This window comes from Zootoca vivipara, chromosome 8 (assembly GCF_963506605.1).
Source record: "Zootoca vivipara chromosome 8, rZooViv1.1, whole genome shotgun sequence".
Classification (NCBI taxonomy): domain Eukaryota; kingdom Metazoa; phylum Chordata; class Lepidosauria; order Squamata; family Lacertidae; genus Zootoca; species Zootoca vivipara.
In genome coordinates this window covers 62164287-62192197 of record NC_083283.1, presented here as the reverse complement: position 1 = coordinate 62192197, position 27911 = coordinate 62164287, and the positions used below count along the sequence as shown (strand labels likewise).

Below are 27911 nucleotides of genomic sequence, written 5' to 3'. Positions count from 1 at the left end.
TGCGGCGGCAACGGGAGGCCCCATTAGCTAAAGCGGTACCTTAGGTTAAGAACAGTTTCAGGTTAAGAACGGACCTCCAGAACGAATTAAGTTCTTAACCTGAGGTACCACTGTATATATTCCTAAATGTAGATTCTTGAAAGAAAGAGGGATGGTGTTCTGTAACTAGGATTTTGGAGTGTTAATCTGGAAATGCTTAGTTCAGCAACAAAGAACAGTGGAACTCATCAGTAAATCCATTGTGTGCTCTACTTATGAATTCACGTCTCCGGAAAAGAAAAGCAGGCATGGTGATGGGTCATAAGCAAAAAGAGTGCATGTGGAAGACTGGAGGGGGGAAAGGAAGATTTGGCCAGAGGCGTCACTCTGAACCTGGGATGTATCCTGGAAGAGGAAGAAGGGGAGTTATTTAAACCGAAAGAAAGAGAGGTGGTATTAGATAATGCTCAGCTGTTCCTGTTATTTATTTCCCATTTCAGAATCTTGGGAAGATTTTAGAGCATCAACTCACTGAACTCTTTTCTTTTGCTGTCATAGGTTAGGAGAGCAATGGCCAAAGATAAGGGATGATGAGAGCTGCACATATCCCATACAATTAAAGTGCACACACAAGGAATTGTGGGAAGGGTGGTTTGTTAAGGGTGCTGGGAATTGTAGCTCTGTGAAGGGTAAACTACATTTCCCAGGAATCGGGGGGGGGGGGTGAGGAACCATGGCTATTTAAAATTGGTCCACAGGACCTGATGTGGCCTGAGTGAGCACATCACAGAGTTGAAGTACTATAGTTTAAAATTCCTTCTTAGCATTTTAACCCCTCCTTTGACAGTCAAATGAAATTAACTTTCCTTCCCCCAAGACCTCAGTCCAGGCAGATGTAAACTGCACCTGTTAACCTCCATTTATCTCCCTGATCTTGTCATTGGTCTGTCTCTCTCATGCATGCAGAGACACACACTGCTTTCCCTCACTGTGCCTTTTTAAAAGCATAATGTGTCCTGAATTCTGTCCTGGAGCCCCCCACCCCACCCCCATTTTATTTTAAGAGGCAAACATTTTTTTCTGACAGGTAGTAGTAAGGGGCTTCTTCTGCACACTGTCATCAGACTTGTAGGATCACCATCACGCCAGGAAGAAAGATCAGCCTTCAAATGCACACAGTTGAGCTTTGCTATGAATTGAACACGGCTACAGTTCTCAAGTCAGACTGAAGCTGACTTGCGGGGGATGCATCAAACTGTAGTATTTCACTTTTGGATTGTGGCTAACATTTTGTGTGTGTGTGTGTGTGTGATTTCAAAATCCAGTGGTGGGAACACACTGAAGCCAGTGTAAAGGATAACGCGAGGTTAAGGAACAGGCTTGCCCCTGGCACCACTACACCTACCTGTACTCAGTGTGGTACAGATATGGACATCAGAAATGCACAAAGAAAAACTCCAGCCTTGTTGAAGGGTCTGTAATAAAACCAACTGTAGCAAATGCAAAGCCTCCCATTGACTTGTGTGGGCTTTGAATCCGGCAGCAATTGGCCAAGGGAGGGATTTCCTGACGGCGGAGGTCCACGACTGTAGCATTTAGATAAAAATATTAGCTGCAGAATTCTGCTAAATTAATCCGGCTCCTTTTGATTATTGATGTCCTACTGTTTCCTGCCTGAAACAATATACACGAAGCATCAGTCATTTTATAAATTATTCATTCACAGTTATTTTGGCAGCACTGTCTTTCCATTTATCAACTGATAAATGTATGGGAGATAAGGAGGGTAATTTTGTAGCCTCCTGACATTTACCTTTGACATGATTTCCATATTAAATAAGGTAAAATACTAATGATTTCTCTCCATCACCACCAACATTCCAGATACAGCAGCTCGGAATAGCTCAATAAACTCCAGCCTTCCTGAGCCAAACCAACTCCACAGCCCAGCCTGCAAATGCCCTTGAAAAAGACCCAGCCTTGGGCCTCTGACTTCAGGCTTATGGGATCTACTTTGTTTTCACTCTGAGCTCCACCAGTAGGGGAGGAGCCAGATGGTGGCTTGGGTGGGAACCAATTTAAGTCCTGCACCCCATCAGCCTGGAACAGATTGTATATAAAAGTCCAAATCTGCATCTCAGTTCCTACATAACACAAAACTCCAAAATCATCCAAAAGAGATGCAGAAAGACTAGTTCAAAGGCAACTGATTAATATTCCTGTTTTACAGAAGTGTAACACTGAGCCTGAGGGGTAAGTGGTTAGTCAATCCACTTTCATTTGTCAAGTTTACTTACAGGGCTTTTTCCAAGCAATCAGAGATTGTGCCTGCATGAAGCTTGCCACTGCTCTGCCTGTTTCAGCCCCCTTCTGGTTCTGGGAGACTGAGGGACGGGAGTGTGTCACAGGAGGAGGGGGAGACACCCATGCCTCTTCACCAGCTGGACTTCTCTCTGCCTCTTGGCATCCCTCCTTCCCTGCTTCAGCTTCTACCTCCGATTCTAAACATCTCTCTGCCACAAATTCTCCCAGCTCACTAAGCTCTCTTCAGCTTCCAACACCACCTCCTCCCAGTCTTCTTCCTCTTCTCCCTCTGACTCATTATTGTCCCATCACCACTCTCCAGGCACTGAGCCTTCTTCCCTTGCTGGTTCCCCCAGATGGTTCCTCCCATCATTCCTCTGTATCCAACCAGTCAAGAGAGTGGAGCAGGGTCAGTGAGAAATGTGGTCTAGGGTGGCTTTATGGCCTGGGCAGAGTCCAAAGGGCCAGTTAAGAGAGGACAGCAGGGACCATATTCGATGTAGTCCTTTGTGCTCGAATTAACCAGCCGTAGGGCAGGTACCATATTCAAACAGGCAAGTTGGAAAGTCGTCACCGCGGGGCTAGCCTGTTCATGTAAAGAAAACCTTGCACTAATTTCCTCCTGTCTTGTCTGGCCACACCTGCCTTTCTATAAGTGCTAAGTGTCAGAGAGATGAAATTAGGCTGATGGCTCTGAGCAAGCCACGTTGGGGAGATGGGTGTGTTTCATTATTTTCTTCTTTTTAAAGTGAGTTTCCTCTCGCTGGGCAGTTTGTTACATGCTCTCGCAGAGCAGCTCATGTCGGCTGTCTCGTGTTACGTGATGGATGTTGGAGTTGGAAAGGTCAATTAGTAATTGAGTTATGGTATGATTCCTTTTGATTAGTGCCAACAGGTTCATGTAGTCCACCCTTAAGATAACAGTGCAACAAAGGGGTCTTGTTCCTGCGACACCGAAATATAAACAGTCTTACAATTCCCACTTCAAGCTGAATGAAGCAGGTGAGCAAATGTGATGAGTTATACCTTAAACAAATAGTTCCACATTAAGAATCAGTGCCATTCTTTTCTCTCACTTTTTGGAGGGGGGGATGCACATCAATTTCTTTTTAAACTGAAATCCTTCATCCTGTTATGCCCACTTATTCCAGTGAAACTAAGGACCACTTATATAGTATCTCTGATGCTATTCTGCGTGGAGTGGGTGGGGGTGTATCCAGTTCCCACCCCATATATATATATATATATATATATATATATATATATATATATATATATATGCTCCAGGGATCTGTTCCAAAGAACTGGCTGCAGGAGCTCTGATTCATCTGTATATCTCTAGGAAAAACCAACACTTCTTGTTCTCCGAAGAACTGAAGTTATATTAATAAATAATAATTTATTAATCACCTTCTATACAATCATCTCAAGGCAATGTACAAGAGAAAAAGAGCATATTTATTTAAAACTAAACTAAAACCATACAAAATAGACACTCGTGGCAAAGACCCGTTTATCCAGCTGTGAAAGCCTGTTGGAACAAAGATGACATCAATTGTTTCCAGAAAGTGCAGATAGGGGGCACTTGTCATATCTCCACAGGAGCGCTATTCCACAGAACCAGGGCAGCCACACCAAAAGCCCTTCTCCGAGCTTCTGGAGTCTTTGAAACTTGCAAGAGACACTCTCAAGCAGACCACAGCAGTCGACAGGGTATGCAAGGGCTAAGGTGGTCTCTCGGGTAACCTGGTGCTGAGCTGTATGGGGCTGTTTGTGCCAACGTCTTGAACTTGGCCCAGTAGCAGATTGGCAGCCCGTAAAAATCCTGTAAGCAAGGTGTTCTATGCTGGTGGTGGTTTGCCCCTATTGTCAGGATGCTGTCAGTGGCTCCCAGCTGGTTGCCCAGGAAAGTATAATGACAAGGGAAAGTTTCTTACCGTCCTTTTTATTTTAATATTTACAGAGAGAGGCTATAGAACCCAGCCTCTTGAATAATGGTTTTGTCCTGAGTGAATTTTCACCCCACCCCCCATTTCTCCCACTTCCTCATTCGTCATTCTCATCGTTTCCTCTATGGGCGCTGCTACATGCCCTCTGTCTTTGAGCTCTTTGCTCTCCTACTTTTAAGGCTCGCCAAGTTCTGGGAGATGGAGGGTCTGGAAGGCTTTCTAATGACAATGTGTCATCTGGGTGTTGTTCTGCCTCTCCCATGATTTTGCAGCTTTTCTCCTCATCTGCCTCTGAGTTGCTACCTCCCTCAAACCCTTGTTGTTAATCTATACTGTCTTCCTCTTCCTCCTCCCTGGAAGGGTCAGGATGGGGAGGTGGTCTCCACCATTCATCCTTTGCCCAGTCTCTGACACCTATCAAGCAACTTGGCCACTGGATTCTGCACCAGCTGCAGCCACCAGACAAGCCCCAATGGTAGCGCCATACCGAATACATTGAGCATACAGTGCAGTTGGCAGAAGAGCTTCCATATTCATCAAACGAGAGAGCAGGCCTGTTGTGAATCAACTCTCCCATTTAGCTGGGTATGGGAATCTGAGGCACGACATCTCTGTAATATGCAAATTGTATATAGCATTTTGATGTCTGACATACTGAAATTAAACCAAATTGGAGGAGGAGGGGAAAGCAATGTGTGTAATAAAGCTACCTTTATGGCCTCAAGCTGTAGATAAATTGTGGTCTGTGGTAGTTAAACAACAGCTGTTTGAGTTTAAAACAAAATTATGATAAGGCTCCCCAGAAGATAACACCTCTCGAGGTAACCGCATTTACCTAAATGCATCTGCTATATGCAAACACTGTTGTCTTTAGACTGTTTATTGTGGTAGTTTATTCCTCCTTCTCTCCCCTCCCCCCCCCCCCCGCCTTTCACCTGCCCACTTTCAAGTTTGCCACTGAAAATAAATGTAATAAATCTTCCACGGCAAAGTGGAAAGCGTCAGGCGGGAAGGGGGGGTTCATGCAACCCCTCTGGGTTCTCTCCCTGGGACAAACTGCCTGCTCCAATTGTCCACAGGTGGAAATGGATTGCAATCCCTCTGTGCTTGTAAGTATCAGGAATTAAACAACTGAAAAAAGCAAATTGTAATGGTTAAAGGAAGCAAGACTAACACACCTTAGTGGGGTGCATACATTCAAATCCAGTGATCTTTTATACCCCTCGCGAACAGTAGTCCTTTAAGAGCTTCACACCCAATAACATTCAGACTTTTATATATATATTTCTTACCTTTATTGCATGACGTTTTAGGGGTGTGTGTTTTTTTATTGCAGAAACGTTGCTAGCCACCCATAGAGAATTTCCAAAAGTACACCAACCAAGCCAAAAAATATTTCAATGCTTTCTGAGTGAAACTTCAGGATCAGTCATTTTTGAATGGCATTTTTATTTCGTTTGCATAGCAACATGGATCTTACCTTTATTATTGACTGTAGGTGGGGGGGTGGAATTTGATTCAATTCACATTTAAAGGCAAATCTATTAACTCTGTATTGGATTGTGGTCATTACAGAGAGAACATTTTGCTGCTAGTTTGCAAAATAACAACAACAACAATAATAAGGACGGTGATGATGATGATTTATTTATAACCTGCCCATCTGGCTGAGTTTCTCCAGCCACTCTGGGTGGCTCCCAATTGAGTGTTAAAAACAATACAGCATTAAATATTAAAAAACTTCCTTAAACAGGGCTGCCTTCAGATGTCTTTTAAAAAGCTCCATTTGCCCCGACACAAAAGTTGTGGAGCTTTCTTTCTTCTTCTTTTCGGCCAAAGTTTTTGAGCTATTTTTAATGAAATTTGCCCAAATCTACACAGCCAACATTGTCTGCCATACATCTGGATTTTCCCAGACATTTCAGCGGGTTCCACACAAACATATGACAGCCCTATATTATGGGCTATGCGGGAGAGTGTTTTTTTCCTCAAGGAGGAAGATTGTGCTATGTGAAAATGTAAGGGGTGATCTCAAAGGGTTTTTTTTCTGGGCTCCGCTTCCTAAAGTGCAAGCAGCCGTTGTCTCTGTGACAGACAGAGCCATGCTGGGAAAAGAACAGCAAAAATTGTACATCTATTTGGACCAACAAACAGGGCGCAGAGATGCTCTTCTTTAGGAATTTGCAGTGCTCTCCATGTTTTGTTGCAATTTTCAATATATGCTAAATCGGGTGTCTTCAGCCTTTAGAGACCCAGGACCCACTTTTAACCCAAAAGTGCATTTGGGAACCCCTTTCTTAATCTTTTACCATATATATGCATGGTGGTAATGCTCCTGTTGAGACCCACCTTGGATCAGGCCATGTCCCACTAAGTGGGTCCCGGTCCCCCAGTTAAAGGCCAGTGTTCTAAAGCTCAGAATGTGACGCACTTTGCAAAAAAACAACTCCAAAATACTGTGCCAATTCTGCAGGCCTGTCATTATTATCTCCAGTTCACTAGTTTCTCGAACTAGTTTCTGCTTTTCATCATTGCCCATATGATGGCCAGGTGAGCTCCTTAACAAAGGACAATCCTCTGTTCAAAGGGCTACTCAGTCTGTTCAATTTTAAGAGGAAGACTCTTAAGAAGGAGAAGCGGGGGTCTTGATGATGCCCACCAACATTTATCAATTGGAGAGCGGACTAAGCAGGCACACAAGCCACAAGGAGATTCAACTACCAAGCTCCACCAGTGGAAAGCAATGGAAGGGCTTTTGTTAGTGCAACAGGGATTCCCCTCCCTTTCTTCCCCCTTGCCCCCCAAACTGACATGGAGGATGGCGGTCAGGAGAACTCCCAGAACAGCACTTGGGGGGAAAGGGCAGATTGTTCCATCATGCAAGCAGAAATGTTTGCACTGACAGAGTGATCTGCTTGGTGCTACGCTGAGCAGGGGGGTTGCAAGGGGGGCGATGGAAGTGGGGCGCCCCGGGTTCCACTCTGGGGAGGGTGACACTCGGCACCCCCCCCGCAAGCAAGCAGCCAGCCGCCACCCAGTAAAACGCCTCGCTCGGCGGCTGGCTGCTCACTCACTTGCTCAGCCAGCGCGAGCTTTGCTTCTTCCTGCTTGGGCAGAGGTGAGGGGCGGGCCAGGGCCTCCGCGGCTCCACCCAGCAGGAAGCTTTGGTGTATCTGCCAAGCTGGGGGGGGAGCGCCTTGTGCGCATGCAGGAGCCGGCCGTGAGTTGCTACAGGGGCGGAAAGCATTCCGGAGCGAGGATAGGTGCTGCCAGGGCCGGCTCTAGAGGTAGTCTGGGTGGCGCGGGGCGCCAGGCCGCTGGCCCGGTAGGGGGCGCCGTGCGGTGTGTGGCACCCACCCACCAGCCACGGCAAGAAACGGAGCAGGGCGGGGGCCCCGGAGCGATCTCCGCACCACAGCGCCAGGGCACCCAACATGCTTGAGACAGCCCTGGGTGCTGCGTCCGTTGCTTAACGATGCAGTGCCCATCCTCACTATGGAACACTTTGGGGCCCTCCAGCAACTCGCGGCCAGCTCCCGCATGCGCACACAGCGCTCCACCCTGGCTCTGCCCAGCAGGAAGCTTCAGCATATCTGCCGAGGGGGGGAGCGCCATGTGGGGATGGAGCCACTCCAGCGCCATGCGGGGATGGAGCCAAGGTCCTGTGCTCGCATGCATGCGTGGTGACATCACACATGCATGCTGCCCAGGTGCACACCCCCGGGTGCTGCAGCGGCTTCCTCCACCCCTGACGCTGAGTCCTTCCACACAGTCTCACCCTACTGTGGAGCGATGTGTTGTGTTTCAATTTAAATTAAATAAATTATTTCTAGAATTGCACTGATCTGTGTCCACTTTTGCCCTCTCTCTTTTTGGCAATGCAGAAGTTGCCACCCTGTTATTTGATTTAACTCCTCTCCCAGACCTAATGTATACATTGCTGGGGCTATACAGTGGTATATGCTTTTAAAACAACAACAACAACCTCCCCTCTATAGGTTAGGCCCCTATGGGTCCCCTTGAATTTGTGATTATATCAATTATTTTTATGCCAGTGCTTGTGTCCTTTCTCTCCCTGTCAATTCAGTCATTAGAACAATGCGATTCGTGAGGGACTGAGGTGATATGGAGAGGGGAACCAAGGAATTGTTGCTTGGAGGGCCGCACTATTATGAACTGAGCTTTTGTAGTGGGTACAGACCAATACAGGTATAAAATAATGTTAAACTGAGGTAAACTGTTTGTTCTGGATGTGGCTTGTGTAATTTTCCACACCCTGAAGGCCCGCTATCGCCATTCCCCACCCCACCCCTAGAACTGCTACTAGTATGAATAATTAGATGCATTACTGAATATGCAACATGTCTTTCCAGGGCATCTGTCCTGGAGATTTCTAAGCTTCGCATGCAGCTTTCACTGACAAGTTACTGACAAGCCTTCAGCCGCTTCTGCTGGGGTTCCCATGCAGGTGCGAGACAGTCGAAAAACACCTGCGTGCACCACCTTTCCCTCGGAAACACCGGAGCTCCGCAACGCCAATTCATCATCCAAAGAAACATTAATATTTTACTTCAGTTACCAAGTGCGCCCGTTCAAACTTTTATCTAAAAAACATTCTTTATCATCTTTTCATTAAGTTCTCAAGAGCTAATGGTTTCTGAGTTCCCCCGGTAAGGATGATGTTCTGAATAATGAAAGCTCATTATTTCTCCACAGAATGCTTGTTAATTCAAATGATGATATTAAAACTATAGTAGCCTTTAGCGCTGGGGTGATTTCTAGCATACTTTATCATGTATCAATATATACTCTGTTTGTCAAAACTGCCCTGGGCTGGGGCTGACATTCTCTCTGGAGGAGTCTAGTGCTTCAAGAGGCACTGAATACACCAAGGTGACAACTCACAGAGTCTGCGCCTCTAGGAAATGGAAAGATGAAACTTGAAGTGCCATTCGTCCCCCCCCCCTTGATTTCCTTATTAGTATTCATAAAGAGACAGTATCCTCTTTTTTTCTAGTCCTTACAGGCCTGCCTTTTGAATAGAATGAAAGGGTGGGGGCTTTTTTTTTCTTTTTCTTAATGGTGGTGATGGTGAGAAGTCATCTACTACACAGAGACATACTCTCCACATATAAAACATCTGTGTTTTCCAGATGAAATATACTCAGAGTCGAGAGTGAATTTCATGCTCTTTATTCAGCTCGTAGTCATCAAGGAGAAGGAGAGAAGAAGAATGGCTCTTTCCCCAAAACCATCTGCTTATATAAATTACTTACACAATGGGCTTTGCGTGATTGGCTACTTCAGGGCTACACCTGTGGGGCAATCAGTTTGTGGATTGACTTCTGCCAGCAGCCTGATTGGCTGCTCCTGCAGGCCAATCGGGTTGCGGATTCACTTCCACCTGGAGTTGGATTGGGTGGCTCCTGCGGACCAATCAGACTGCCGATTCTGGATCCTATTGTTCTATGACTCAGCTCAGTACATAACACCAGATTTTCTGGATTAATCAACAGATCTAAAATAAATTCCTGCTATGAGCTTAGGCATTTCCCAAGCAAGAAACAACACTGAACAATAGCCCAAACCATTTGACTCAACCAGGCCCGGCTCTAGGTAGACCCCCGGTGGCGCAGGGCACCATGGCGCCGGCCCGCCAGGAAGGCGCCGCGAGCTGCGCCCGCCCGCTGGCCGGCCGGTCCGCCGGTCCGCCGCGCAGCTGCGCCTGTGGGAGCCGCGCTGCGCGCAGCGCCCACCCACCCACCGCGCTGGGGAACGGGGCGGGAGGGTGCCGGAGAGATCCGGCGCACCACAGCGGCAGGGGCGTTTAAGATGGCCCTGGACTCAACGTTTTGTTTGATGTTAAAATTAGCTGTAGTGCTACTCACACACATGCACAAACTCCATTCCTTTCCCTTACTCCTATTGGTAGATTCCCCACCAGTAATTCAGCTGCAGGAACCCTGACGTCCATGCCCTCCTTTCCACTCCGATCAACAAGACACTTGAAATCTTGTCTCCTGCTTGCTCTTCTTCCTCTCCATTGCCATCCTTCCCACTCCACACCTTAAGGAAGATCTCAGCAACAAGGTGAAGCAAAACAGTCCCTGCAATGAAATAACTAATTTTAAAATGGGAGTCTGATTTCAGAAGCCTTCTAAATCTCCTCCACAGAGGAGATTAAGGATGGATAAACCTTAAGGATGGATAAACCAAACCCCCACCCTGTGTGCCAACCTGAAGGGGGTGCCATGCTAAGCGCTCAATGTTTGTTGAGTGTACAGTAAACTAGAGTGCAGTTATTGAGAGATAGTTCTGACATTTTCATGGACATTGGGCATCGCTGGGAAAACCTGGGAGCAATAGGGCCCGGTCCACTTTCGCAATCCTGCGCAAGGCAGGCAACTTGGCAGCACCGCAAAACTGAGCCAGGGTGGGGAAGAGAGTGAAAGCGCTTCTCACTCAGGAGCACTATCATCCTGCAGCATTCCCTGCATCTCATGCAGCTGGAACCTATAATGCACCGTGCACATTTGTGGTGCAACACAAATCAGGGTAAGTTCTCAGGAGTTGTGAGCCCCTGAAAATGGAGAGAATAATTTGGACTTCAAAAATCCATGCTAAGGCAATGCCTTTCTTTTCCTCAACCAAAACATCGTGAAATCGCATGCAAGCTTTTATTAAATTTCTGAGGATCACAGTGCGGTTTACAATACAGTGGAACCTCGGTTTATGAACACCTCGGTTTATGGGAAAGTTCGCTTCAGTTTATGAACGCTTCAGTTTATGAACAGACTTCCGGAACCAATTACACCCATGCTTCAGTTTATGAACGCTTCAGTTTAAGTACAGTTTAAGTACACCGCGGACCCGTCTGGAACGGATTAATCCACTTTCCATTACTTTCAATGGGAAAGTTCGCTTCAGTTTATGAACGCTTCAGTTTATGAACAGACTTCCGGAACCAATTGTGTTCATAAACCGAGGTACCACTGTATAAAAAGCACAGAAATGAATGCCATAGTAACAAACAAAAACAATAACCCCACCAAACAGTCAGGGGCATAGGAAGGGAGGGGTGATGAGCGCGCTCCGCCCCGGGCAGCACAATCCCGAGGGCGCCATCGCGGCTGCCCCCCCACCTATGCTGGGCACCCCGTCCCCACAGGCAGAGGTCCCCTCCCCCAGAGCGCATGCCACGCCCCTACGGGCGGCGTGCCATGCCCCCAGAATGCCTGCCAGACCCGCCCCTGCCTGCTCTCCACCCCCGGTGCCGGAGCATGAAGTTCCGCCACTGCAAACAGTCAAACCTGGAGGACCAAAGGTTTTCCATCCCTGATTTCCTAAAATAAATATATACTGGCCAATGGCTACAATGACAATAGAGAGGAGAAGAATGTGATAGTTAAGGTGGGGGAGATGAACAAGCAAGAAGCGGGGTTTTCATTGAGAAGTCAGAGGGAAATATGCACCGCTGAGGAATTTTGCAGGTATAGACACTTGCTTAATGACATGGACAGGTAATTATATCTAACTTGTTGATGGTTCATTTTTTTGTATGCACTGTGCATGCTTTGAATAGAAAATTTACCAATAAATCAATTATCTTTGCTGGAACAGAAAACATTCTTGTCCTCCTCCAGTCTTAATATTGTTAAAATGTGTGCAGGGCACAATCCAGCGCCTCCGTCTCCTGTTACATGTCCAGCTTAGCTGGACAATATTTACGCGGTGGAATTTGCAGCAGAATTGCACGTGTACCAAATTTCAATTTTCTGTCTATTGTGAAAGTATCTAAAGTACTTTGAACCACACACTCAGCTATGTGTGTATAATATTTGTGTGAATAGAGAGAGGTGGGGGAGCATCTGAGTTTGAAAGCTTCTCAAGCATTCTCAATTCCCCTTGTTCAGGGGTGTAAAATATGAGCAACTTTAACAGAACACCACCTCCTCTTCCAGTTCCCCAGAAGGAAATGTAATTGTGAAAACCAAGTCAACCCCAGTGCTGCCAAGAGCAGACAGGCCAACACACCAGAGCATTCATGTACGCTATAACACAAATTTCTCTACCGTTGTCTTGTAATTATCTCTCCCATGAAAGATTTTTGCTAGAGCATTATGCCCACAGGCAGAATGATAAGAATATGGTGAGCTTTTTTATTATTAAAAAAAAAATCTTTTCCCTCAGTATTTCTTCAGCATAACAATGATGAAATATTAATGGGTATTAAAACATCTCATAGGTCAGCAGTCTAATACTTCTTCAGCTTTCTTTCCTTTCCTTTTCTTCAAGTGTGAAGACATTTTCTTATTAAATGAAAAAGGGCCCGAGTATTTATTTTATTTTATTATCACAGTGACATCCTCCCTTCCCTCCAAGGAGTTCAAATCGGGATACATGGCCACGCCTCTCCATGGTCACATCAAATCTGTGAGGTAGTTTAGACTGAGACACCCTGACACGCTTCTAAAGCAAGGGTGAGGAACTTATGGTCTTCCAAATGTTGCCAGTCTATAGCTCCCTTCATCTCTGATTATTGAGTATGCTGGCTCTGGGGGATAATGGGAATTGGAATCCAACAACTTCTGGAGGGCCCCATCCACGTTCTGTACCATAGGGAGACAATTTGCATTCATAGTCCTTTCCTTTCACATGTGAATGTGGCTATTTTAGAATCCCTCATTCAGGTTTTCCACTTAACCGTAATTTACCTCAGTGGGGCCTCAGAACATAGGTGCCAACTCCTTAGGGCTGAGGTGTCTTCAGCCCCCTCCATATTGTTTAGCAGCCCCACCATTTTGAGGGGGGCTGAGGAGGCCGAGTCAAACATGGTGCACCATCAGTGGCAGGCTCCTCCTGAGCACGAGAGAGGAGGATCCACAGCCATTGATGCTACATGGTACTGGGCGAGGCGTTCCGCCTCCTCCTGGCGAAGCATGCGCATTGCTCATTTGACATCACAGATGCGCACATGACGTCGTGCGAGTGACACAATGCTGTCCGTCCCCTGTCCCCCCCAAGCTTGGGCCCGAGCTGGCGTCTCTGCCTCAGAACATGTTTTCTGTGGTGAGGCATAACCTCAAAATAGGCATTTTGATGTTTGCATGTGGAGACCTTTTAACCACCCCCCGAAATAAGTTCAGACAAGACTCAAATTTTAGGTTTGGTGTTTTGCAGAATTTAGGCCACAACTTTTTTGATATCAATCAAGTGAGTGGTTGCATAGGCACTGGTTCAACTAGCTCCCTGCACCCTTGCAGGCAGCGCTGACCCTGGGCACACCGTAGGTCAGCCTTGGGTGAACACCCGGCAAAGTGGAAGGCGGTATCCAACCAGTCCACCAGCCAGATGTCTCCCTGGACTCAAGCACAGGCACAACCCCTCTCAGGGTTGACAAACCATAGAGTCCCTGGATTCCTTTAACGGAATACCCTTTGCATAGGGATGGCCAGACCCTTCTGCCACCCCTATCACCTGAACCTTACAAGTTGTGACGATTTGCTATGTGGCAGGTGAAACCCAAGTGGCACCAGCCAATCAGCCAAATGGGAAAAATGTCTGCTGTGCCCCTGTCCCAACGACAGGCGACACACGACAGCATAGCAAGGTCAAGCACAAGCCCTAAATATAGGGAGAGGTGGGTGGTGTTCTGATGCACTGAGCCCAAAAGAGGAAGCTCAGGGACATGTGCATGGGCTTAAATAGAGGTCCCTCGATCGCTTTGACTGGCATCCCTCTGGCCCCATTGCACCCAGGATCGAGGGACCAAACGTGCCCAAATGTCCAAACGTGCCCACCCACAACACAGGGTCTGGTTGCTAGGTTGCACCGCAACATGTGCCCTCTGTTAGGGAGGACCTGATTTATAGAAAGGTGTGGCCACAACCAGCCCTCTTACAGAAGTGCTTAAGCTATTCATGTGCGGAGAATAAGGCTTCCGTACAATTTTCAGCCCTTGTGTCTTTTTTTATTTAAAAAAAAATCATAAAATTTATACACCGCTTGATCGTAAAAATAAGAAAAACACCCCTCAAAGCAGGTCACCAAAAGACAAAGGAGCAGGCAGTGTTGGTCAAGCATGTGTGGAAATGTGTGTTTATGATGCTGGCATGTGAGTCTGAGAAGCATGTTCATATGAGTATTGCTTGTGAGTGTGCATCCTTAAAAGTAAAAAGGGGAGTTTACACAGAAGTTATACACAGAAACACACAATCAACAGCATTTTATGTGGGTCTCCACTTATAACTACAAATTGCCGAAACTTATATAAATATATATATTAGATCTAGGTTTTTGTTTTGTTTTTGTTTTGTTTTTACATCCACACAACTCTTAAGTCCTTCACCACTCCCTTAGGCTGAAATCAAAGGTCTTTAAGTGCCAGTACATCACAGCTGCTTCTGCGATAGATACTGGTTCTATGGTATGATGCACTAGTTTAACTGGTTCTACACACCCTGAGAAAAAATGACAGTTTTTCATGGCAAGCTGTTCTGTTCATAAAGCAGTAGCAGCCAGCTCCAACGCATGCCCAAACCTGTCTGCCTCCCCAAAATGGCAAGGAATATCAGCTCTTAGCTCAACTTTCTGGGGGGGAAACCTCTGTTTCCATCACAGCTCAAGCTGCTCACTGGTGGAACGTCATCCTTCTTGAGCAAAAGTTAATGGCCTGCTAGCTTCACAACTGTGTCTATATTGAGAATCTGCTTGTGTGTGTGTGATTTGGCTTTGGTAACAATAAAATGTCCAGAGCCCTGGGACTGGGTCAGTTTGTTATCTGTGGGTAAGAGAGTGAGCTCTTTGTCTTATTAGAATGTGCTCTACATTTTATGTCTCTCCCTTTCCTTTCGCAAATGTGGAAGAGGCAGAAGGCAAAACAGGAAAGGAGAGGGAATCATACATAAATTTAGATAAGCAAAGCTTAGATTACAGACCCTCCAAGTATCCCTATTTTCCATGGACATCCTGGATTTACAGAAGCTGCCCCACTTTCTGATTTGATCCTGTAATCTCCTGCTTTTCTTTAGGATGGCCCTATTTTCATCGGAGAAATATTGGAGGGTATGAGATTCTTGTGAAACACAAACGTAATGTGGTTTTCCCACCTCTGGCCAGTGATCAATGTAACTGAGTTCTGTGTACTAAGTAGTACCAGTGACTCTTCAAGGTCTCAGGCCCAGATATTTTCCCGTCCTTTTATTAAAGATTCCCAATAAAACGGGTTGAAGGTAGAATCTTTTGCATGCAAAGCAGATTCTCTCCCACTGAGCTTTGGATTGAATATGTTTTCTTTTCTTGAATATGGGGTGAGCTTCTGGGTTAGCAGAAGATTAATAATGATGGGTTTGTAGAAGTTGCAAAAGAATAAAAAAACGAAATAATCCTAAGTGATCTCCAAACATGAGAAAATGGCTAATCATAATCAGTGAGTTCACAGAAGAATTTTTCCAATATGCCTCAAAGCTGACTGAAGAGAAAAGTTTGAAGACGAAAGTCACCATCCATAGTGTGTATTGAAAGGATCCTCGGGAGTTCAGCATGAAAGTTTTGTGAAGTTTAGTAAAATGAAGGCCCAGAGGACTGTGCACAATATTTAAAGTCATTAGCAGAAAATCAGGGAAAGCCAAGTCAAACGAACCATGAAATAAAGGCTCCTTGGAGGAGAATATCCAACACTATCACCCAGAGAGATTGTTAGGGGGGGCGGGCGGAGGCAAAGCAACTGACTGTGTTTTCAAGTGCTGAAGGAATTGATCTATAGAGACTCTCGAGTAGGACATCAAACCATAGTCCAAGGATAGCATGTATTAGAAGAGCACTTAATGTTTACGGCTTTCAAGTTTTGCATTTATGTTTCAGATGATGAACTGAATTGCTTTCTCTTGGATCAGTAATCTAGGTATTGGGGGGGGGGTGTTATTTGACACAGCCCAGCCAAAGTTAAGGACCCCGGCATGGATTTTAAAGGAAAGATTTAGGGAGCACTGCATTTCACATGGGGCTTATTTCTGTGCATGGGGCTACACTGTTAAACATGTCATTAGGAATGTAAGACACTTCCTCATCCTGAGTCAGACCATTGGTCCACCTAGCTTAGCCCTATCTTCAATTACTGCCAGAAGCTCTCCAAATTTCAGACAGAAGATATTCCCAGCCTCACCTAGAGATCCCAGGGAAATTTACATGAGCTTTGGGAATTCAAAGCTCTTCAGTTTTGTACATTGCACTCAAGGGGTAACAACAGAGTTAAAATGCCTGTTTTTCATTCTCTCCCTGATAATCTTAGATATGGATGGAGTTATTGATGGAGTTATTGATGGGGAACCAGGTGGCGCTGTGGTTAAACCACAGAGTCTAGGGCTTGCCGATCAGAAGGTCGGCGGTTCGAATCCCTGCAACGGGGTGAGCTCCCGTTGCTTGGTCCCAGCTCCTTCCAACCTAGCAGTTCGAAAGCACGTCAAAGTGCAAGTAGATAAATAGGAACCGCTACAGCGGGAAGGTAAACAGCGTTTCCATGTGCTGCTCTGGTTTGCCAGAAGCGGCTTTGTCATGCTGGCCACATGACCTGGAAGCTATACGCCGGCTCCCTCGGCCAATAATGCGAGATGAGCGCGCAACCCCAGAGTCGGTCATGACTGGACCTAATGGTCAGGGGTCCCTTTACCTTTACCTATTGATGGTTTATGCCTTCTTTGTGACTGAATTCTGTATTAGAGGGGGAACATGTGGGTAAACACACTGCTGATGTCTTCGCAGTCATCCCCTACTTAGAATTTTGCTTCTTTGGAGAGGTGTGTGTATGCGTGTGTTCAGATGACAACGTTTCTGTAATGGATAATAAACAGTTACAACTTTAAATGCACACTATTTAGGTTGCCTATCAGTGTAAGGAAGTGTTTGGGAAATTGAATATACAGAATTCAGCACAAATGCTATTCTTTTCAAAACATTCAGGGGTTGTTCCCTGAAATGCCTGAAGCGTCACATCTGGAGCTAGAAAATATATTTAGTTTCTAGAAGGTAACAAAATATACATAAGATGAGACTATCATGCAAAACACATAATTGTTTCTGAATGTGCACAAGGACAAATGCATGTGTGCAGCCCACCATACATTGTGCTTTCAACTGCACTTTTATTTTCTGACTTCTTCCAAAATATCATGCGCAAGATGACGTTCTCTATAACGATCTTATTTCCAGCAATTAAATGTATTTCTCAATTAGCCCATCTCTTGACGATAAAATGATCCATTGTCACCAGTCATCCTGTGGGTTGAAATGCTGGCCACATTTTTTGTTTTGTTTTATTGCTTTGGAAATGTGGGTGTCTACTTTGACCTGATATTGACTGGGGGAGGGGCTGTGACATTTACATGCTTTCTCATCTAGATCTATTCAAGCTTCTGTATTTGTCAAAACTTTGCTAATTCTCCAGCAATTTGTACTTGGGAAAAAAGAAACCCAGGACCCCAATAACTTCTGAAATGCCTTTCCCAATACAAATCTGCCTGACCCTGTAGATCTTATTTTGCAAACCCTTTTCCAGGACCCCCTTTGAAGAAGCCTGAGAGTGGTGAGAAGGAGAGGGCCTTTTCAGTTGTGGCTTCGCGTGTGAGGAATGCTCTCCCCAGTTAGCTCTGGAACCTTCACTGAAATATTTTTGGTGCCCTTAACTTTTCCTCTAGGCCCTTTGACATGCTGATATTATATTCTTTCGCCACTGGTATGCTGCCAAAGTTTCCTGTGATTATTATGGGGATTGATTGTTTTTATGGTATAATGTAAAGGTAAAGGTACCCCTGACCGTTAGGTCCAGTCACGGAGGACTCTGGGGTTGCGTGCTCATCTCGCTCTAAAGGCTGAGGGAGCTCGCGTTTGTCCACAGACAGCTTCTGGATCATGTGGGCAGCATGACTAAGCCACTTCTGGTGAAGCAGAGCAGCGCACGGAAACACCTTTTACCTTCCCACCAGAGCGGTACCTATTTATCTACTTGCACTTGACGTGCTTTCAAACTGCTAGGTGGGCAGGAGCTGGGACTGAACAACAGGAGCTCACCCTGTCACGGGGATTCGAACTGCTGAGCTTCCGATCGGCAAGTCCTAGGCTTTATAGTTTTAGACCACAGCGCCACCTGCGTCCCTTATATGGTATAATGTAGTATTTATATTAATTTTCTTTAAATGTGTTGTAAGTCGCTTAGAGAACTTCAGGTAGCAAGCAACTAAATAATAATAATAATAATAATAATAATAATAATAATAATAATAATAATAATGGGCTCACAAACACAGCTTTTTCACCAGGAGGTGACTTTTTGTGCCACCATATGGCAGAGCTTCTGAATACCAGTTTCTAGAAACCATAGGAGGGGAGAAGTCCTGCTTCCCACAAGCATCTGGTTGGCCACTGTGAGAACAGGATGCTGGACTAAATGGGCCGTTGGCCAAATCCAGCAAACCGTTCTTGAATTCTTATGGAGTCCAACAACATCTGAAGGACCTCAGGCTCCCCATCCTTGCTGTACAATATATTAGCTACCCTCCAAAAGATTAACGCCTCAGATAGGAGATGTGCAAGCAGGGCCTTCCTAGTGGAAAAGTTTGTTTTTTAATACACTGCTTGTCATTCTGTGGAGTTGGCTGTCAAGCTGGTATCCCTGAGGGAAAGAGAGTTTACCTCAGAGAGCTATGTATGCAGCTCTTGTTTCTCCAAATCAAGCAACTGGCAGTATGGTCACTGGTTGAGTCTTAAGAGTTTGACCATAAATTCCTGAGGAGAGGAAAGCCTGGCTATGGAGGAGGTGATTTGGAGCCTCCTCTTGACTCTTAACAATGACTCATGTGATGCATAATTTTTCAATAAAGCATTGTGTTTTTCTCCAGAACCATGCTTTAAATTAGGTTCAGCCATCATTTTACATCGATGAAATAACCAGCCAAATCCCAAGCTGAGGTTGAGACAATCTGACAAAGTATCCCATGTTTATTTTGTATTCTCTTTTAGGGATAAGCAGTTCCTTTTATTTCTGGGCAGTTGCTATTTGCATTTGTTTACAATTTTCATCTGTGGGTCTTTGTGAGGAGATGCAGGAGAAACATGAAATGCCATTTTATGTTGAACTAGAGAGATGCCCTTCACTAATGTTTCCCTCCGAAAACTTACTTTCTTCTTCCTAACACCTCTAGCTGTGATCACTTCGCAGTTATTCTCAAGTATGAAGCTCCCATTCAGCTTGCAAGGGGAGAAGAGCCAGCACCCATCATGCTGTTTCTCCCAGAGATCAGAGAACCTTGCTATTTTTTTGTCAAGTCCCTTCTTATATCTCTGTAGCACAGGCTCATGCAGGTTTTGACACCAACTCTGTGAGCTGGAAACAATGCACACAAGAACCAACTGTCAAATTACAAGTTACTGTTAATGACAAAATACATTAACATTTATTAGGTCTTTTTTAAAAGGAAAGGAAGAAGAGAAATGGACAAAGCAGAATATTGAAACGAAAAGGAGCTCTTTAGCTCAAGTCTCTCTTGCTATTTACAAACAAGCTTCTGGTCTCCCCATGAGTAAAGCAGCAGAAATTGCAGGTTTTCTAATGGTTAGTACGGGACAAAGAACAGCGTGACTACAGCCCATTTTTAAAGGATTTCCTACCCACCCTTGCGGCGTAGCAGTTGTCAGCAGTCTGTTAATACTTTTAGGGGAACTGTGGTGTGGGGAGGAATGCCTGTCATTTTTTTAGGATCTGGGAAGTGGCTCTACATACGGTAAGAAACATCACTAGGATTTATTTGCCTTCCTACTAGACTGGACTTAATATCTTCCTGTCAGGCAGGACTTAATCAAGTACTCTTGGGTATTAGAAAAGATGTGCCTTATTACCTAAGCATGATGGGGAGGGCAAGAGACCAGATTTTGTCACACTTGGTACTGGCATAATACAACAAGTGCATTCACTGCCTTGGGAAACAAATAATTTTATATTGATAATAATACTGCTAAAGCCTCGATGCCATTCCTAATCTGCTTGCACCATGTTTTGAGAGGGTTTATGAAGTGAACACAAGCATTTTGATTGAATTACTGCCTCCTATTAGTTCTGAGGGCTGTGTATTATTTCTTGATCACCGGGATATATGAGAGCATTTACTTTATTCTAAACTTCCCTTAAATCACATTGATTGGTACAAGCCCCCTCTGGATACCCTTTAATGGTTTGTTTTCTACTGTTTTCCGGAGGTTCTTTGAGGGGGTACTGTGCTATTTATAATTTAAAGTGAGTCTAGAGAATGCAAAAACAGAGGCAAGGGAGGCCTTTTTCCAATTCCAGTTTCTATAAAAAGCTGGGCACATGCTTTCTCCATTCAATTAGATACATTTTAAAGGTATTCAGAACTTAGCACATGTGCGTGCTTCCTTTAAAGACAGTGTCTCTTTTGAATGCTTAAAAGGCATTCTTTATTTGAATATATATATATAGCTCCCCTTATCCAAAAGAACTACGTGTTGACACCTATATATTATTCATGTTTTACCATGACATAAATAACAGGTTTCAAGTTCTCCCGTGAAGCCAAATGACAGGTAAGCTTTTCCACTGAAATAGAATGACTGCAACCACCATTACACTGTGGTCCTTGTCAGAACAGAAGTATTTTAATGCAAAGGGAGGGCTCCATAATAATAATAATAATAATAATAATAATAATAATAATAATAATAATAAAGGCTCAGGCATGCTTTGTAGAGTCACTAGGGTTTTATTTGCTTTCTGTGCCAGCTATAGGCCCCAATAATATATATTTTTAAAAGGAAACCTCTTCATTAAAGGATGAAAGGGATGAAAAAACTTCATATTGAGGAGTGAGCCTATAACATGTGGCTCTCCAGATGTTGTTAGACTTAACCTCCCATCAGCTCCAGCCAGTGTGTTCCACGATCAGAGATGATAGGTGCTGTAGTCCAAAAACATCTGGAGGGTCAAAAAGTTCCCCACCCCTGCTCTATAACTAAACATGAACTTAAAAAAAGAAAAGAAAAGATTGCTACAATGCAATAGATAAGGGTAACTGATGGTGCTGAACAATATCCACACATTGCTGCATACATAAGAGTAACTGTCTCAGATCCTGGCCTGTCCAGCATAGGAAGTTTACTGTCACCCGGATTAGACTAGCTGTGCCTCTAATGCAGTATTGTCGGCTCTGATTGACAACAACTCTCCAGAGTCTCAGGCAGAGGATCTTCACTTAGTTTCATTTCTATTTTGCAGGGTCTTCCCCAACACTTGCTAACCTGGTATTTTGATGGGATATGCCTGAAAATGAACCCGGGAACATCTCAAAGCAAAGCCACTGCCCCCTCTGTAGGTCTCATCTCTGCAAAAAGACTGCCGTCTTCCAGGTGAGGCTGCCCAAATATGGAAATAATTTTCAGACACACACACACACACACACACACACACCCTCCATATGTTTGCATGGTGCTGCCAGCAACATCCCACACTTCCTCTATCACCTCCCAGCACTGAAAGGTAAGGGCTAGAAGGACTCCACTCTATAACTCTGGCATAGCAAACTGTCTTACCAGTCACCAAATAATGCACAGTGGTGCCTCGCGAGACAAATTTAATTCATTCTGTGAGTCAATTCGTTTTGCGAAAAATTTGTCTTGCAAATCCCATAGGAATGCATTGGATTTTTATTTTTATTTTGCCCATAGGAACGCATTAATTGAATTTCAATGCATTCCTATGGGAAACCGCAATTCTCTAGGCGAATTTTTCACAAAACGAATTCGTCTAGCGAGGCAACCTCCGCTCGAAAAATCTCTTAAGCGAAAAATTCGTCTTACAGGGCATTCATCTAGCGAGGCACCACTGTAGAATTCTCCACACAAGCAACACATACTGTATCTGTAGATCTCAGGTGCGTACCTGTGACTATGGGCTACATGGATGAACTGATTATATAAACTAAACATACACATCAATATTGGTAAGTAAATTCCCTAATGTTCATTCATGCATTATTGGGACAGGTGAACTCACAGTCAGATACTGTGTGTAAAAATTTTGTTATGGCCTGAGCCCAGCATACCAAAGAAATTATTTTAAAATAATTTAAAAACAACAACAACAGCCCCCCTGCCTCTTATGGGATGCCTTCGTTTCCTCCTCAAACGGCTCTTGGTGCTAAAACCTAGAAATCGTGCATCTATGGGTGATACGGCACAAAGGACATATTGTAGGCTACTGGGTTCTGCTGTATAAATCCAAACAAACATAGGTATTTTCAACATCTCATTTTGAAAGCAAGTTTTGATAGGCTTTGGTGGTGAATGTGGGCACAGAAACCATCCATCAGTATAGATCTCCTTAACAGAGCTGGTCTATATGGGGATGGCAGACGTACAACTTAGAAAGTGTTCGTTTTCATCATATATTTTGATCAGAGGGGAATGGAAAGGTTTTTAAGAGACGGAGACATAAAGCGAGCCTTTATGATAAATAGAAATACATACCATGGCAAAGATCCAAAGAACCATACATGAAGTTCTGCATGTTCAATGTGTTTCTCAGGCTTTGGGCTCTCACACACTTACTTTTCACAGTCCATGTATCAGTCCTTTGGTGGGGGCGGGACCACTTTCCCCAGTAAAATTTGGGTTTTCCATGGCTTGCTGTTTGCTCCAATTCAGTGGTAAAGTGCATACCCCTTGGGCAAAAAAAAGCATTAGGGGCAGAGGGAAGGCACTCAGATGCAGACCTGGGAAGCCCAGACCTGTGCCTAGGAGCAAAGGTTAAGTGTGGATGAGCCCTGCGATGAATGGTAGTCTCTTTTCCAGAGGAGCTTGTGGTGTAGTTTGAAGTTCTGTTGCATTGCCTTCATGTACAGAGTGAGAAGGCGCTCACACTGTTAGACTTTGTCATTTGATCTGCCAGAACCGCATGCAATGATTCCAATACTGTATCCCATAGATTATTCCTCTGGACGGTAGCCGACCCTCAAAATGCCGAAGGTGCATACAAAGCCATAACACAGTTTATCTCGTGTTTATATCTCTTGGTACTGCCAAAAAAATCGATCCTCAGATTTGTTTCGCTCTATTCAAGAAACATTTTGCCGCCACCTTGGACTGTTCTAAGCTGCTAGCACATGCTCTTCTTTATCTGAACTCCCTGTTCATGGCACAAAGCATTTCCTACACCAAACAGCCACAAGGTGAAGTTCTGTTGCAGCCTAACAGTTGGGCAACCTCAACTGTCGTTCTTGAGGGTCCAGGCTCTCTCTGTATTTTACACACACAAAGAGTCAAATAGCTTTTTTCAAAGATAAACTCAAACTATTGATGCATAAATTTCTGATAAAGACACTGAAACAGGATGAAATCCATCCGTACAACCTCTTCTCAACTATCTAAAAACCTGTGGATTTGCTAAATATATACTAGTCATTTCACATGGCACACAAACCAGAAATGAGAAGCACCCAGCTGAAAAGACTAAAAAAGGGAGGGCCGATCTCATGTTGCTGAAGAAAGGCATTTTTATTCATGCCTTAATAACACTGATATTAATTTTTAAAAAGCATATTGTGATTGGCCTTCCTATCTGCTCATGTCCAACAATAGCCAACATCCAGGAAAACAAGACTGAAAATATAAAAAACTACACCCTGCTTTTTTAACTGAAAAGAGGACCTCTTTCATACCTGAAAACTTTTGTCTTTGCTAAAGTTATTGAATTAATTGCTTGCTTGTTGTTTTTTTACAGCAGCTAGAACCAGTATTGTTGCCACAGTACTTTTAAAACATCTCTTCTTGCACCATTGACTGATTTGGCAATATCATCATATTTAGACAATCACCTTAGTAACTGAGCTGATGTTACAATAGATAAAAAGGAGGACATCCTCAAACAATTTTATTGAATGGTGGAATTCTACAATATTAACTTTTGGATGATATGCAACCTCTGAATTAGTTTTGAATATGCTTTTTAAAAAGGAAGCATGTTTGGGGTGAACCAGAAACAGCAGCAGAATTCAGAGCTGCGAAACCAATATCAGTAACTAGAAAAAACAGTGAAAATGAGTTCAGCCTACAATCCTTTGAAGACTTACTAGGGAGCAAGTCCCATTGAACATCGTGGGACTTAATTCTGAATGAATATGATAGGATTGTGCTGCATGTCTTCTCAAGCTTCTGAAAGGAAATAAAATAGGTCAGGCAAATCTCCTTGGCATAGGATAACTACAGAGAAAGCTTTTTTTCCCCTTCCCTTAATGTCAATCCCCTCAAAATCAGTCATTATTTAAATACCATAACAGTTGGTTTTTGTAATTCGGTAAAAAATAAAAAAATACTAGATATGGTAGAATAAAAGGAGAATTTTCCGGATGCCTAGATCCAGGTTTGGGGCAAGAATTTTTGGTAAGAGAACCCCAGCAGAGCTCACAAAGCATGCAGCGAAGTAAAGCATGGAAATACAGTATAGGCTTTTAAATCTCCCCTTCTAAATCACTTCCAAGTTTCCCACTTCTCTCAGCTTAGAAAGAGACCACACATTTGGTAAGTTAAAAATGGTTTACTTACAAAACTCTTCAAAGGTCAGATTTGTGTGCTCTTCCATAAAGCAGCAAGAAAAGACAAGCAGTATAACTTAGGTCCCCAAAATGGTAAACGTTTCTAAAGAAAAATTCTATAGAAACACAAAGATGGCATTTTGGTTATAAGAGGCTGAATATATCCCACAATAACAAATACAAGTGGCATGTTCATCAAACAGCCCTAGTAAGCAAGTATGTCTGTAAAAGGTAAAGGGACCCCTGACCATTAGGTCCAGTCGTGACCGACTCTGTGGCTGCGGCGCTCATCTCGCGTTATTGGCCAAGGGAGCCGGCATACAGCTTCCAGGTCATGTGGCTAGCATGACAAAGCCGCTTCTGGCAAACCAGAGCAGCACACGGAAATGCCGTTTACCTTCCTGCTGTAGCGGTACCTATTTATCTACTTGCACTTTGACGTGCTTTTGAACTGCTAGCTTGGCAAGAGGTGGGACCGAGCAACGGGAGCTCACCCCATCACAGGGATTCGAACTGCCGACCTTCTGATCGGCAAGCCCTAGGCTCAGTGGTTTAAGAGCGCCACCCACTCTTCCCTGTATGCCTGTCATAGCTGCCAAGTTATCCCTTTTTTTCAGGGATTTTCCATTATGCTGAATAGGCTTCCTCGCGAGAAAAGGGGAAACTTGGCAGCTATGATGCCTGTAGGGGATATCCAGTGATTTTCACATTTACAAACCCTGATGTGACTAATATTCTTCTTTAGATTTTCACATTTTGCTGGTCTAGCAATTCTCCAGCTATTACACAATAGTTAAGTCTACAGCATCTGATTCCAAATTATCTCCCCAGTTTCTCAGAGTATTTTTGCATGTATACATTTGAAATGCTCAAAACAAACTTCTGTAAAATAGGCTGTGTTTCCTACTTTACAGAAGACAGCCCTCTATTTTAGGGCTGTCATTTGTCCGGATTTCCCCACACTTTACCAGGATTTCAAAGGCGGAATCGACGTCCGGGGTGGGGGTCCAAAAAGCAGTACTTTGCTTGGATCTTAGGCAAGTCAATCAAAAAATCTATTTTGAAGGCCTGTGAGAGGACAGACCTCTGTTCAAAGGTGTTTCTTTGAGGGCTGTACAGTAGAAGTCTAGTTTAAAGATAAAGGTAAAGGTAAAGGGGCCCCTGACCATCAGGTCCAGTTGTGTCCGACTCTGGGGTTGCGGCGCTCATCTCACTCTATAGGCCGAGGGAGCTGGCGTTTGTCCGCAGACAGCTTCCGGGTCATGTGGCCAGCATGACAAAGCTGCTTCTGGCGAACCAGAGCAGTGCACGGAAACGCCGTTTACCTTCTCGCCGGAGCAGTCCCTATTTATCTACTTGCACTTTGATGTGCTTTCGAACTGCTAGGTGGGCAGGAGCTGGGACCGAGCAACGGGAGCTCACCCCGTTGCAGGGATTTGAACCGCCGACCTTCTGATCAGCAAGCCCTAGACTCTGTGGTTTAACCCACAGCGCCACCTGGGTCCATAAAAAGAAAGAGCATGAGGAGTCTGGAAGTTCCTCATCAATAGTTAGCAGCACCTGGTCAGCAGGCCGAACACAGGTCACCTAATGTCTTCCCCACTACAACCAGACGTATTTCTATTTAAATTATAGCATTTTGTTCTGAATTTGCATACAAATTGTATGCATATAAATTGTGTGCAAATTGATCTCCTCTTTTTGTGGTAATACATTTATTACTATTATTATTTTGCACTGCAGACTGGCTACTGTTGTATAAGTTCCTTTGCCTTTTTGCAGAATAAAAAGAAAGCCACCAACCCCCCTGTTGCTTCAAAGCATCTAAGAAACTGGTACCATCTTCACACAGTTTCACAAAGAATCCAATTTAATGCCCATCGAGCATTTTGTTCATAAAAGGAGGCTAATGAAAATGTCTCACATTGTTTAATTTTAAAAAAAAACCTGCTTGGGAAATACCTTTGTGTGTGTGGGAGGAGGAGGAGGAGGCAATACATGAATGAAAAGCAGAAAGCATCAAGGGGAAATCCCAGGTAATATAAAAGTAGCCAACGAGGCAAATTTAAAACTGTATGACTTTTAAACAATGGATAAATTATGGGCAGGTTATATATGAGGCATAAAAAGTAGGTTTTATAGCTCCCTTTCTGTTGGCAACCTTAACAATAGACAGATGGCACAGCACTGTGCCAAACGAATACAATAGCTGTGTTATATGCCTTTTGTCCTCTATTCAGAATGATTTTTTTCCACCAAACCATACAAAAGGAAGTCCCACTGAGTTTGTTGGCGCTTGCTCCCAGGTAAGTGGGTGCGGGGCTGCAGACTTCAGAGCAGAGCTTGAGTATCTAATGAGAGTGAGAGGTGAGAAGCGGATGGACCTTGGGCATGCTAGTCAACTCAGGTCTACTCTGAGGAAACTTAGCTGAATATCACCCTATATAATCAGGTCTGGTTCAGGAAATCACAGATACAGTATTGAAGCACAAGTCAAACTCCTGTGAGGGAAGGAGCACTGTCCGAGGCTGGGGAATGCTCAGAGCCTGGTGGCTGAACAGGATTCAGAGGAGGCGGTAGATCTGGTGTTACCTTCCAAAGCCAGGCACTAACTCTGCTGGTGGGTACAGATGCACTCACCCCAATGGATAGGGCACCTACAGACTATATATTCTTCTGAGGCTAATTGTCACAAGGAAAATGGGTGTTCCTCTTGCCTATAAAGTTTGCCGGGTGGGTGTGAGAACTTGTTAGGACAACTTCGCTGCTGTTGTATGGCACCGGTATGTACTTTGTGGCCTGATCTCGGACTTTGACTCCTCCATCCTGTTTGTAGGAGCTCTGGGATTGAGTTAGCTTTTGCCCACTGCTACACCCTTTACCTTTACCTTTTTACACCCGCATTGTCAGCTGCTTTAACTACGTCCCTTCTCTTACTCTCAAGTAAAAGCCTCTGCTGTCTGGCCCACCAACTCTGCCCTCAGCCTCTCTCCCACCTGTTTATTTACTTCCAGTCAAGGGGATGGCACTGTCCGCCAGATTCCTCCTCTTTAGTCTCAGCGTTGTCCCTGTAGAACTCATCAGGGAA

At 44.4% G+C, this 27911-nt stretch overlaps 1 protein-coding gene across 1 annotated transcript in view; it reads right to left on the bottom strand.

Annotated features, from left to right (window-relative positions):
- Nucleotides 1–361: 361 nt before the first annotated feature.
- Nucleotides 362–27911, bottom strand: part of LOC132592594 (uncharacterized protein K02A2.6-like) — a 72737-nt gene continuing 45187 nt past the window's right edge. Inside the window, exon 2 of the mRNA XM_060278236.1 lies at nt 362–384. Within this exon, the coding sequence (XP_060134219.1) occupies nt 362–384 (23 nt within the window). The remainder of the gene's footprint in view (nt 385–27911) is intronic.